This window comes from Megalopta genalis, chromosome 3, assembly GCF_051020955.1.
Source record: "Megalopta genalis isolate 19385.01 chromosome 3, iyMegGena1_principal, whole genome shotgun sequence".
Lineage (NCBI taxonomy): Eukaryota > Metazoa > Arthropoda > Insecta > Hymenoptera > Halictidae > Megalopta > Megalopta genalis.
This window is the reverse complement of record NC_135015.1, coordinates 29,073,042-29,086,407: the sequence shown is the minus strand read 5'-3', so window position 1 is coordinate 29,086,407 and position 13,366 is coordinate 29,073,042. Positions and strand designations below refer to the sequence as shown.

At 36.5% G+C, this 13,366-nt stretch overlaps 1 protein-coding gene across 2 annotated transcripts in view; it reads right to left on the bottom strand.

Moving 5' to 3' along the window:
• The window catches only part of LOC117222048 (uncharacterized), a 63,559-nt gene that overhangs the window by 10,503 nt on the left and 39,690 nt on the right, over positions 1–13,366 (bottom strand). For both annotated transcript variants that reach the window (XM_033473512.2, XM_076520525.1), the window contains exon 2: positions 1,655–3,198. In XM_033473512.2, the coding sequence (XP_033329403.1) occupies positions 1,655–3,102 (1,448 nt within the window). In that variant the 5' untranslated portion in view covers positions 3,103–3,198. The remainder of the gene's footprint in view (positions 1–1,654; positions 3,199–13,366) is intronic.

Here is a 13,366-nt window from a genome sequence, read left to right as displayed (position 1 = left end):
CTAATTTATTTATGCGAATTTATGAGAGAAGTGAATTTATTTAAAGGGTCTGGTTAAATAAGTATGGCGGTAGTACTTCCGAGACGATGTGGAGTTGTATACGCTAATTAATAATATATATAATATATATAGTATAATTATTGATATATATATAAAATTATCAAAACAATCATGAGGCTTCTGTCCCCTTTGAGACATATTTGAGAATTTTTTCAGAATTTTCGATGGCAAGACCGATTTTTAAAAAGTCAAGATACATTTAAATTGCCGATTTTATGTTGAAATAGTGACGACAATGTATAATATATAATATATAATAATTATATAATTATTTATAATTATTTATTTAATTATATGTAATCAAGTAAATATATAATAATTATATAGTATATAATGTATAATAATAGTGAAATAATGACCACTTTTATATTTTCACAGTTTACGTTTTTTGAATGCGTTAGTATGTCACTTTTTTGCATTCTAAAACGTAAACGAAGAAAAAATCATTTTCCATTTTTTTAGTCACGTAACCCAATTTCGGAAAACCTGACAAAATTATATGTTACCAACTATAACAATAGACAACACACTATAAAAACATAATAGCGAACTCTTTACAATCTCAACAGAAGATCGGCATATCAAACCCTTCTTGATCGTGTAAAAATCGTTTTTGCAACCAAAAAATCTGAGAAAATTCTCGAATGTGTATTTGATGCGATAGAATCCTCATAAATGTTTTCATAATTTTCCATCGAATAGAATAGGAGAAATAGGAGAACTGAAACTGTAAATCGCGTTCAACCCTGTAACCACCCCAATAATAACTATACCAAGCAGCCATTTGGAAGAAAAGGTTTCCTTTGGAGAACCTATCGAACAGTGCATACTAAGTTCAATCATACTTGAAGGGCACTTTTACCATACTTATAGGGGGACCGGAAAGTTATGTCGTTTGTGTTTACATTAAATTCAAACAGACAAATTTTTGCCTAGTTTTTATTTTCAATGAGATGTAATCACCCTCATTATCAGCAACCTTTTTTCATTTAATATGCAAATTTTTAGTATGCAAAAATTAGTCCGCAAAAAAAGGGATACTGACATGCGCAGAAACGACATTACTTTCCGGTCCCCCTAATATATTCGGCTAGGACCTTTACAGTAAAAATAGGAGCATGCTGCAGAGTAGCAAACCGAAAACCTCACAAATGAGATTAGAAAATAACAATGAATTCCTTTGGCAATCCATCGGCATCATCCGATCCCATTCCCAAGGTCTCCTCTCCGCCACTCGGAGCAGACTGCGATCCTAATCCCCGACACCGTCGAACGCTACCAATCTTGACCGAAACTTCCAAGATCAGCCGATCATCCGAGAGCCCCAGACTCGAGCAGCATAGCCGGCGGCCACGCCGAAAACAGCCGAAGCCATAAAACGATTTTCCATAAAAGCGCGCGATCACCGGCAGCCAGTGATTCAGCCGGGATCATTAACACGTTACGTAACGCGACAATGGCGTCGGAAGGCTGTGGCTCGCCGGAGGTCACGAATTTATCTCTTCCCTGTCCCGAACGGCCGGGCTCGGCTCGGCTCCGCTCGGCTCCGCTCGACCGCTAAACCGCGCCGCGTGAAAGTCGAGACCCTACTCACTTCGGTATGTCCTTGAAGAACCCATGGGAGTGCAGTAGGTCGTCGAGGAAGTAGACGTTCCTGACGTTGTACGACGCCCTGGTCTCGTTCCTAATCTTGAACGCCTTGTTCAGCACCCTCTTCATCAGGTCCTGCCACGTGGCGTCCTTGACCGGCATGATCACCTCGTCGACGTCCAGCAACGCGATGTACTCGTACTCGTACATGTGCTTGTAGAGGCAGTCGTTGTAGGGTATCAGCTCGTTCTGCCGTTTGTGGTTGGTCTTCTTGGTGAGGTACATGTGCTGGAACGCGGGCACGTTCGGCTGGCCGCCGGGCAGGGTCAACGGTGTGACGTGCACCTTGCCCAGCCTCTGATAATGGTCGAGCACCTTGGTCACGTTCGGGTGCACCTGGAGCTGATAGAAGAAGATCTTGTCGGCGCCGAGCAGCGTGATCAGCTCGATCCACTCGACCAGCCTGACCGACAGGTCCTCGTGAAGAAAGTCCAGGCCTTTCACGCAGACCGCGAAGTCTTTCTTGCGCTCGGGCTTGTTGTAGATCACCCGGAGGTTGTTGCTGGGCGTGTCGCACGGCTTCTCGACCATCGAGACAGAGGCCGGCGGCCCCTTCAGCCAGTGGGACTGGGGCACCTTGCAGGCGATCACGTAGGGCTGGTAGATGCCCTGCTTGTAGTTGCCCCACTTCGGGTACCAGATGTACTTGTACTCCAAGGTCTCGACCACCCTCGGCTCCCTCTCCCCGTCGTACCACAGCTGGCAATGGGTCTTCACGGTGGGCTCGATCCGGTCGATCATCCCCACTATCCTGATCGCCGGCCCGATCCTCGACAGCTTGCGCCTGTCGTAGAACGCGCCGAAGAACTGGAACGTCCCGTTGCTGGTCCTCATCGTCTGCCAGTAGACGTTGTTGAACTCTATGTCGTAGATAGAGGGATACTTCAGGTTCGAGCAGCTGTCGTTGCTCTTCGACTTGCTCTGACCGCCGGAGTACTTGTTGTTCTTGCTCCAGTAGGCCAGAGGAAGGCTCGGCAGCCTTTGTTCGATCTCTCGGATCAGCTCCTCTTCCGTTTTAGCCGGCCTCTTGTCCAGCATCGGCTCCAGGTCCAGCGGATTCTTCGTCGGTCCGTTCAGCAGCGTGGTCAAGGTCGTCAGGATGCCGGACCCGGCCGAGTTCGAGAAACTGGCGTCCGCCGGCGACCTTTGCAGAAGGTACCGCGACAGGCCGAGGCTCGAGGAGCCGCGATGGTTCACCGGCTCGTCTCGGCGACGGTACGCGTCCTCCACCAGGACGTCGCCGGCCGTCTCATCGGCCGTCGGGGACTCCCTCAGGCTGTTCTCCACGTGCCGGAACTGCACCGCCGCGATCATCACCAGCCCCCAGGCGAACACGAAGACAAGGGCGCGCCGGGCGCATCTCGACCCGCCACCGTTGCAGCTTTGCAACATCTTCTGGACTACTGTCCCTAGACCGGCTGCGTATCGATCCGAAGACACTGTCCCTCTCTCCGATTCGACTCACGCTGACGTGCCAAGCCGCTGCGTCTGCAACAACAACGACCACGGGGATTGGTTAGGCGCCGGAAGTTCCTTGGAACCGAGCGCGGCTCCACGGCGTCGCGGCTCGTGCCGCGAACTTGGCCTGATTCGCGTTCTATGGTCGCGCCGCGTGTCACGTGACGCCTGTGGTTTTATTGTAATAAACGAATGCGTTTATAGTTTGGTTTTCGTGTGCGCTGCGTTTGTTCCGCGTTGCGAAACGCGTTTGTTTACGAAAATGGTGTACTCGTGTTAGGTTTACGGAGCGCGGGGAACAGATGTTTTATATTGTAAATTAATAAATGTTATGAAATGTTATGAAATGTATATTATTTATCAAAGCAACGATGAGACATTTATTGTGGTTTTCATCGAGGCATTTATTGTGGTTATTGTAATATCTGATGCGAGTAACGCGTGTATTGAATAAACAACTCGTAAATGTAGCTTTGCGATGTGAATAATCGTAAATGAAAAAATTAGTGACCTGTCATTTTGACGGGTTTTGTAAATGTAGTGTTAATGTTTACTGCGAAATCATCGAATGAGGTGAAATAAAATACGATTATATTGAATCGTATTAAATATAAATTCGTATTATGAATTTGTAGATTCTTGTTTAAACTGAATTTGTAGATTCTTCCTTGGTAGATGAAATTACGTTCTCATCAGACTAATTATATGAAATAAATAATAACAGATTTACATATTTTTGACTTTTATATGTTTTCATATGGTATTGATATATCTCGTCGAGGCGATTGTTTTTCTTAAAATTGTTTTAAACGTCAACAAATTCCCTTCGTGAACTAGCAATCATTGTCGCTAGAAACAATAATATTGTTAATTCTTGCACATTGCCGCATATTAAAATTCACATGGAACCTACGCCGATAGTTTGCATTATAAAAATTTATTTTAAGGTATAGAAAAATACATGGGAAACTTCTTTTATTAATATCAGTTCACGTTAATCTTAACACTTTGACGACCGAAGGTCGCGTACACGTGACTTCACGAGAACTTAAATTATAAAAATCGATTCAGCGTAGCTTTCTGAAGGATGTGCCATAATTATATCTTTAACCAAATTTATCCTGTTTATATTATTAACCTTTCGCGCTCGAGTGGCGACTCCGAGACGCCACTAAAATTGTTATATCACGTTTCAAGATAATTTATATACAATCGAGGTTTAGATTTCAGGAATTGTTAAAAGTGCAATTGTTGTACGAGTGACAATATAAAATTTTCACGTAAAATAGAAATATAATAATAATAAGTCAGAAATTAATAAGAAATTAATAATAATTAGTAATTAAGTGTAGTAAGTACTTAGTAAGAAATTAATAATAAGTCAGAAAGAATAAGTCAGAAAAATTAGTTTAGATTCACGGTGAAATGATTCGCATGAAATGGCGGCGAGTGCAAAGGGTTAATAAGGTATATCAGAATTGCACTATTAAAAAAGTGTATTATAATTACATTATTAATACTTTGACTGCCGCGACACCCACATGTGGGTAACAGAGTTATTTAAAATTTAATTTTCGCGAAAATTAATTTTTCTACGCTTGTGCATTATAATTTCTTAATTTTATTAAGATTCGAATGAGTAAGTAAAAATGTTGAAAAAGTAATGTATGTCACATAAATTTGCTGTGCAAATTTTTCTACATATTTCATTGAATAAAATACTTTAATTTTATGAAACTTTCGAGATGTTTGCTGCGGCCGTCAAAGTGTTAATAAAAGCTTGTAAAAATTGCTCCAAGAAATTTAATACAACGTGTATTAAAATGCTAATTAATTAGTGTCGGTAAATCCGATTTTAGAAGTAATACCAACGGAGAAACGTTAATACTCTTGTGTTACATTGTACAACATTGCATCATATGACTAGCATCTATTTTTAACGAAATTAAATTATGAGCTTCCTCTACCTAATTAGCATTAACCGCAACACTGTGTACTGATTCGAAATACTGGCTGATTCTGTTGCTCCGATTCTTCGAATCGGTCTGTCAAGGTAATGGTGCGCTTATCGACATATTTTTCATGATCAGAGATCAAAACTAACCCGCATCAAAATTTGTATTCGTTATTCGCGAAAATGACGAATAACTTCATTTATGCGAGATAAGCTTATTCGATTGAGAATTCCTTATTCGCGAACGACGAGTGACTAGATTTATGCGAGAAATGATTATTCGATTGAGAATAACATTTTTGTTCGTGTGATACGCGAATGACGAATTTCTGATGAAATTCCATGATTGCCACCACGCTTCTTATTTACATATTTATTCCTCATTGGCACATCATACTAACAGAGATATGATCAACTGAAAGCCAACGATACTATTGCCCACACCGATATTGTACAGGATGACCCCCTTGACATTCTCATGTCGACAACGTAGTTATGTAATTTATGTATTAATTATGTATAATATACATATATATAATAATATAATAATTATAATATAATAATATTAGAATATGTAATTTATGTATTAGTTATGTATAATATATATATAATAATATAACAATATAATATAATAATATTATATTATTATATGTATTACACATAATTAATACACGAATTACATAATTACGTTACCGATATGAGAATAATTAAGGGTTGATTTGGACACATCTTTGTTAATATGATGTGTCAGTGAGCAAGAAATATGTAAATAAGAAGCGTGGTAGCAATCATGAATTTCTTCAGATGCACACATAGCCATAATAATATAATTATAATATAATAATATAATATATAATAATATTAATTATGTAATTTTTGAAAAATCCTTCGAGATTTATTCATATGTCGATAAAAAAGACTACGGCACACTTAAATTTATTATAAAATATACAACATAACATACTTAAATTTATTTTCAGACATACTTGAAAAATCTAAGGTGTCCGATTTCGCGTGAAATGACCTAATATAATGCCGTAGAGATAAATTATTTTTACTCGCAAAAACGAATAACATTTTACTCGCGAATGAACTATTCAAGAATGAACTATTTGAAAATAAATTATTTCTTTGATAAACTATTCGCGAATAAGACAATAGTAACTTGTTCGCGAACAAATATTACTCAATTATTTATTTCATCCTAATAGTTATCTAGATAAAAAGTTATTCGAATAACGTCCGACTCTGATTATAACCATAATTGCAATCGGTTTCCGTTTTTAATAATCGTTTCTAACTCATGAAATGCAACTCGACAATTCTCGCTAAAGTAACTTTTGACTGCAGAATATAAACTTTTTGTTTATAATTATCCCTCCGTGCTAATCGATTAAATTTATCCACGAATCAATTCTAAATAATACAAAGACAATTTATTACTAATGTATAGAAAGTTACACTTTCGATAATTATAGACAGCACGAATGTTGCGCGCGCGCGCGTGTGTGTGGGTGTGAAAGAACAAGATTGCTTTGTACGTGAGACAATAATGGGTGAAGAATGCTTTATAACGTATTGTGACCGGGACGTCGATTTGCAATTGTTTGACACGAAACGGAAGGGGTGATTAATTATCGTTTCAATTTCTTTTATTGTGCACCGCCTCAGACAGCGGATTAGATTCCGTGACTCCTACTTAATAATGACCCATTCCGCGCGGGTTAACCCGTTCTTTCTGGGATTCAAGAACCGTTCCCTCGTTGTTAGTACGGGGACTACAGTAACTTTCCTTGGTTAACCCGTTGCACTACGGTTTATTTCACAGCTACGTTGATTAGCACTTGTTCGGCGCTAATAAATTCCTAAGCGAGGCAGACATTTTATACTCATTGTATGCAAACCTTTACTTTCGTGTTGAAATATTGTTGATAACAGGGTAGAAGTTTATTTCTCTATTTAACGTTAAAATCACCGACGATTGATATATACCCACCCCCCCCCCCACCCCCAAGAAAGTATTAGGACAGTTACAGAAGATTGAATCAATTTGAGAAGCCGATAGGGAATATAAGAATTTTATTATATAAATTTATATATAAATTTTATACATAATTTTGTTATATATAGAATTTTATATATAAATTAGTTTCATTATTAATTTAATTATATATACAATGTTGTATATAAGTTAATTTTATTATTAATTTAATTATACTGAGAATTGCATATATAAATTACTTTCATTATTAATTTAATTACATATAAAATTGTATATATAAATTACTTTTATTATTAATTTAATTACATATAAAATTGTATATATAAAATACTTTTATTATTAATTTAATTATATATAAAATTGTATATATATAAATTAATTTTATTATTAATTTAATTATGTATATAATTGTATATATAAATAATTTTTTTAATAATTTAATTATAAAACTTCGATTTATATATATATATATATATATATATATATATATATATATATATATATTAAATTATTAAAAAAATTATTTATATATACAATTGGGGGGTAAATAATTTTTTTAATAATTTAATTATATATACAATTATATACATAATTAAATTATATATATATATATATATATATATATATATATATTTCGAACTTAATTTTATGAAACCGTAACAAGGTTTCTCGCTAAGTTACTTCAAATGACTTCAGGAACCCCCCATTTCTCGCTTGTACAATAATTTTTGGACAACCTGTATATTTATATCACTTCAGGAACCCCCCATTTCTCGCTTGTACAATAATTTTGGGACACCCTGTATACTCATATCACGATTACATATATTTACAATTTGCAATTTTGCTTAGCTTTTCAAACCATTGAACATTTTGCGATAGAGGATTAAGATTTGTTCGACTATTTCACTCTGAGCTGTTCAATCCTCGAACGTCAAACCTTTCTGATAAAATATAACTGAACATTCTTCCGATCATTTATCCTTTTTTCAACATATTGTTTACGGTCTTCCTTCTCCAGACACGTTAGTTTTTCCATAGCGTTCGACGGAACATGCGAAGATTGAATTTAATTGCCAGAAACTTGACACTCGTTCGTCGACTTTTCCAGTCCGGGTCCGAACGTAAACCATTACGTTCGAATGTAAACCATCGATGGTCCGTGCAAGAACGAAGGACGGAGATTATGCAACGGGCTGACAACGGCCCTGCTCGATCGGTTCCCTAACGACGATAATTAAGAGTGTGGGAAAGTACCATCCTCGGAGATCGTTTCAGTAGCAAGACGTTGATAACCGGAAGCGTTTTCCTGCGGAGTCCGACGCGACCAGCGATGATGCTAATCGAGGAGTTCCTCCGACGTGATCCAGGATTGTTTTTGCTTTATTGGTTAATAAGGTGATCGCCGGGAGAAAAACGAGCCCGACGACCGCGCGACGACCGTACGACGACCGTGTCATAGCCGAAGGCCTTTTCCTGTTCCCGGTTGATCGGTATTATTATTCGCCAGGACGATATTACCGCGAGATAAATACCCTATGGGGCACCATGGGTGCTCCCGGAGAAGCCGGCAGCGCGTCCGCCGCGGCGGCGAGCCGCACCGTCCCGTCGCGTCGCGTCGCCGCGGTTTTATCCTTGACCCTTCGGCGAGATGCAAATGACTTCGCGCGTCTTTCAGCAGGCAAAACCCGTACCCGGCCGATTGAAAAATCCGCGAGGTATGCGATAAGAGGCTCGGAATAGACGCCAGGGAAAAATTCAGCCGGAACGAGTCGATCGTGTCAAGGTGGCCGCGGACACACACCGACGTCGCCGGCTTTCACGCCGCGAAACGACTTCATTTTATTTGCTCGCGCGGAGAAAACGCGCCGCGCGAACACGCTCCGCGGATTCGGCGATTAGTCCCGGTTCGTGCGCGCGCCCGCAGAAATCGGGACGAGACCGCCGCGATTGAGGAAATTATCATGGTTTTTCAAGCTCGCCGCGGTGAAAATCGATTTTTCCGTTTCCGCGATCGAACGCCGCGGCGAAATGATTGCAGCGCGAACGGAACTTTCTTGGAGGTTTTTTGTTGTTGTAATAGTGCTAATGTTTAGCGTAGCACATCGGCGAATTTTTATTCGATTTTTATTCCGCGATTATTGATATTATAAAGGCACTGTCACCGGAAGTCGGTGAATAAATTTATTGATTTGGACATGTACTAATCATCGGCCTGCGGTTGCCGGGTCATCTTGACCCGGTGTATTTTGATGGCGCCTTCTTGGTTAGTTTTCGGTGATTGAATTAAATAAATGGTTAGACTAATAAGTAGATTTTTATGCAAACTAAAGATTGTCAATTGCGAGAAATAGAAACTAAATAGCAAGTTTATTCGTTCTTTAATCAGTTTGATAGATTAAAAGTAATACGTTGACATTTTTTAATTCTTTTAATGTTTTCGCTAATCATCTTAATAGATTACAAATAATACATTGACGTTTCTAAATGCACTTAATTTTTACCCAATTATTACAACTAGTTAAACGAAACCGGGATGACATTTTCGTAGTATCTATCGTTAATCACTGTTCGAATCGTTCAAAGTTACTTTCTAACGTCTTCGTTCCTGTGTAATTAGCTGTTCGTTTTCTATTCCTTTTCTTTTATTATTATTATTATTATTATTATTATTATTATTATTATTATTATTATTATTATTATTATTATTATTATTATTATTATTATTATTATTATTATTATTATTATTATTAATTTATTTGTTTAGTATTTACGAGTAAACCTCTTTGTAGAAAATACAAAGAAAATAGAATAAGTTCTTAGCTAAGAACTTATTCTTGTCAGCTAAATCGTCAGCTAAGAACTCATTTCTTTTTCTTCTCAAATTGTTCATTTTTGGTTTCCAAGTTAAGGGACAGTTCGGAAAATTTACTGTAACACGATTTCTCATACAATGCGATTTATAACAATATAATACGACAGATATTTTTCTGTAATCTTGTAGCATTCACTAGTGCCTTATTTTTATTGTTTAATCGTCAGCTAAGAACTCATTTCTTTATCTTCTCAAATTGTCCATTTTTAGTTTCCAAGCCAAGGGACAATTTGGGAAAATTTACTGTAACAGGATTTCTCGTACAACGCGATTTATAACAATATGATACGACAGATCTTTTTCTGTAATCTTGTATCACCTGCCTGTATCTTATTTCTATTGTTTAACCGTCAGCTAAGAACTTATTTCCTTTTCTTCTCAAATTGTCCATTTCTGGTTTCCAAGCCAAGGGACAATTTGGCAGAATTTACCGTCACACGATTTCTCATACAACGCGATTTGTAACAATATAATACGACAGACATCCTTCTATAATCTTCTATCTCACTCTTTTGTTTAATTGTCAGTTAAGAACACATTCCCTTCTCAAATTGTCCATTTTTGGTATTCAAGTCAACGGACAATTTGGTAGAATTGAGAATAGCCTGAAAACGTCGGTCGCACAATTTTTTAAATGACGCAAGAATCCTTATTGCACAGAAGTTCTGTACAGTCGATCTACAGGAGTATCGTACAGTCAATTTCAAAAGAAAGTGCAGTTAGCTCGAGTCGGGGATCGAAGTGCTGAAAAGTCAAATTGTGATCGAACGCTTCTTCGTCGGCGGTCTTACGCGGATCGCGCGTTGCATTAATGCATGAGAGGCCCGTAATCTGCGAATGATCTCCGGCGACGATTATCATTCATAAGTATGCGTCGTCAAACGCAACAGGCCGGCGAACGGGCCAACAATATCATCGTGATCGTTCGTGAAAGACATCGGCCGGGAAAAGAAAAGTAGCATTCCGATACGTTTGGAAGTCGCGACAGAAACGAGAACAGCTCTCACAACTTTCGACTAGTAAAAGCTATTGTACGGCTTTCATAGGTTCTGACAAACTATAGATAATTGTTAATATCCTGCTATTGTGTATTTGCGGCGTGCGATAATTATGCCTGGAATCGCGGCGTTCCTCTTTCCCCCGTGCTGGGTTTACGTTCAAAGCGGAACGCCGATCGATCGATCGGTCCTGCAGTTAAGAATAGATCGCCGTTGATCCGTTATTAATACACAGAAATACAAATATGTACACGAATTTATCGGTGCCGCCGGTCGCGTACATTTTTAAACGCTCGTAAACATCGAATGCCCAGCGTCGATTATTGTTGAAAGATCGATGAATCTTCGCGGCTTTCGGTTCGCCGACGTACTGATTTATGCAGCCGCTTGTCGTGGTTCCCTGATGAACAGAGCCGCATCGAAATGCCGTAAAAATAACGTTATTTCCAGCATGCGGGAAACATGCGAATTGAGAAACACGAAAACGACGGTGAAGTGCCGTTACCGGGGAACTTCGCTAACAATTTCAATCTTCGACTGCCAGATAGGAATCGGCTGCCACATTCTTTTCGTCGCGCTGCGCGACGGTCGGCGTCCGAAAATGAAAAAATCGGTTTCTAAAATTTCGTACTCGCTTCCACAAACAACGGACGAAGGTGAGAAGATACGTAACACGTAGTCAATATTTTCGAAGTGAAATTTTGTTGTATATTTACATAAGTTATTTGATTTGTGTGTTTTTTTTTTGTAAATAAGTTAAAGATATTTTGTTTCAATTGTTATATTTCAAAATTGATGTATTTATAGTTATGGATGAGTTATAATTTATTTTTATTTACTTATTTATTTATTTATTTATTTATTTATTTATTTATACATTCATTCATCCATTCATCCATTCATCCATTCATTCATTCATTCATTCATAAGGGTAAAAAGCCTTCTGCTACAAAAGATAAAATAAGAAGAAAAAGATTCTATGTAGTCGTCGCACGAATACAATAAAAAGAAATCGAATATTTATAAACATATAGTTAATAATAATAGAAGAATAACATATAGAGACATATAAAGAGATAATAAGAGAAGAATAACATTATTATTTTTAACTATATGTTAAGAATAATAATATATTCTTTTTTTATGAAAAATTTTATTTTTATTTAAAATTTGTAACGTTATTAATGTTGTTAAAGTATGAAAAAAGAAATATCAATATATAACATAAGTATTTGAATTAGATGCAATAATAATAAATCTTGTATGGTATATTGAAGAATAATCTAATAAAAGAAAACATGAATTAGTATTAAAAGCAATTAATGTAGAAATGAATCCTCTTAATATTAGAAAAATTGTAACTCATTTATTTAATTGAATTAGAGAAATAAATATAATTAATGGAATAATTTTTATAAAAACTGGTATAGGTAATATTATCCTATATGATATCTCTTTTATGATCAAATTTATTCAACAATTTGTAGAGTAAAGACTTAATTTTAGCCACAGACTAAATAAAAGAATAATATTTATATAATTATGATAAGAGAATAAAAATCCGCGACTAATATGGTAAATGAGGTTAAAATAGAAATTAAATAAAAAGTTAATCCGGCTTTTTTAAAGTAATTATAATTTAATAGAATAGAAAAAGTTATTGATGAGATTTCTAGGAAAATCCATACAATGAATGGATCATTAAAAAGAAAAATTATTGATTAAGTATAAATAACAGTAAAAGTGTATTGATCAATTGATCATATCACATTACATTTTTGTTGCAGTTTTCAACTCAACGATTATAAAGAAACGAAATGTATCGATCTTTTTTATATTTTTCGTAACAATTAGTTTCTTCTATTTACTTTAATTTGGTATACGTTTTAATATCTAATTTTGCCTAACAAAGAGCTTCCGATTTCTTCGATGTTAAAAAGTAAAAGATAATTAATAATATTTGATCTTTAAATATTACTTGCCACTGATTGTTTATTATCTTGTCATTTATTTATGATGGAATATATTTCGAAATGTATAGTTACATTTCTCAATTATCATATTAGTCATCGACTAATTTATGTCACAAATTACGTTAAAAATTAAATGATAATTAAAATATTCTATCACTGTAATTTCTTTAAACATTACTTGTCACTAATTGTTTCTTATCTTGTTATCTTGTTCGAATGTGTTTCAAAATGTATATATTCCTCAATTACTATATTACTCACCGATATATATTATTTTGAAATACATTCGAACATAAATAAATAACAGGGGAAGAAAACAAATAGTAACAAGTAATACTCGAAGAAATCACAGCGATAAATTATTTCTAATTATCATTTAATATCATTCAATATTCC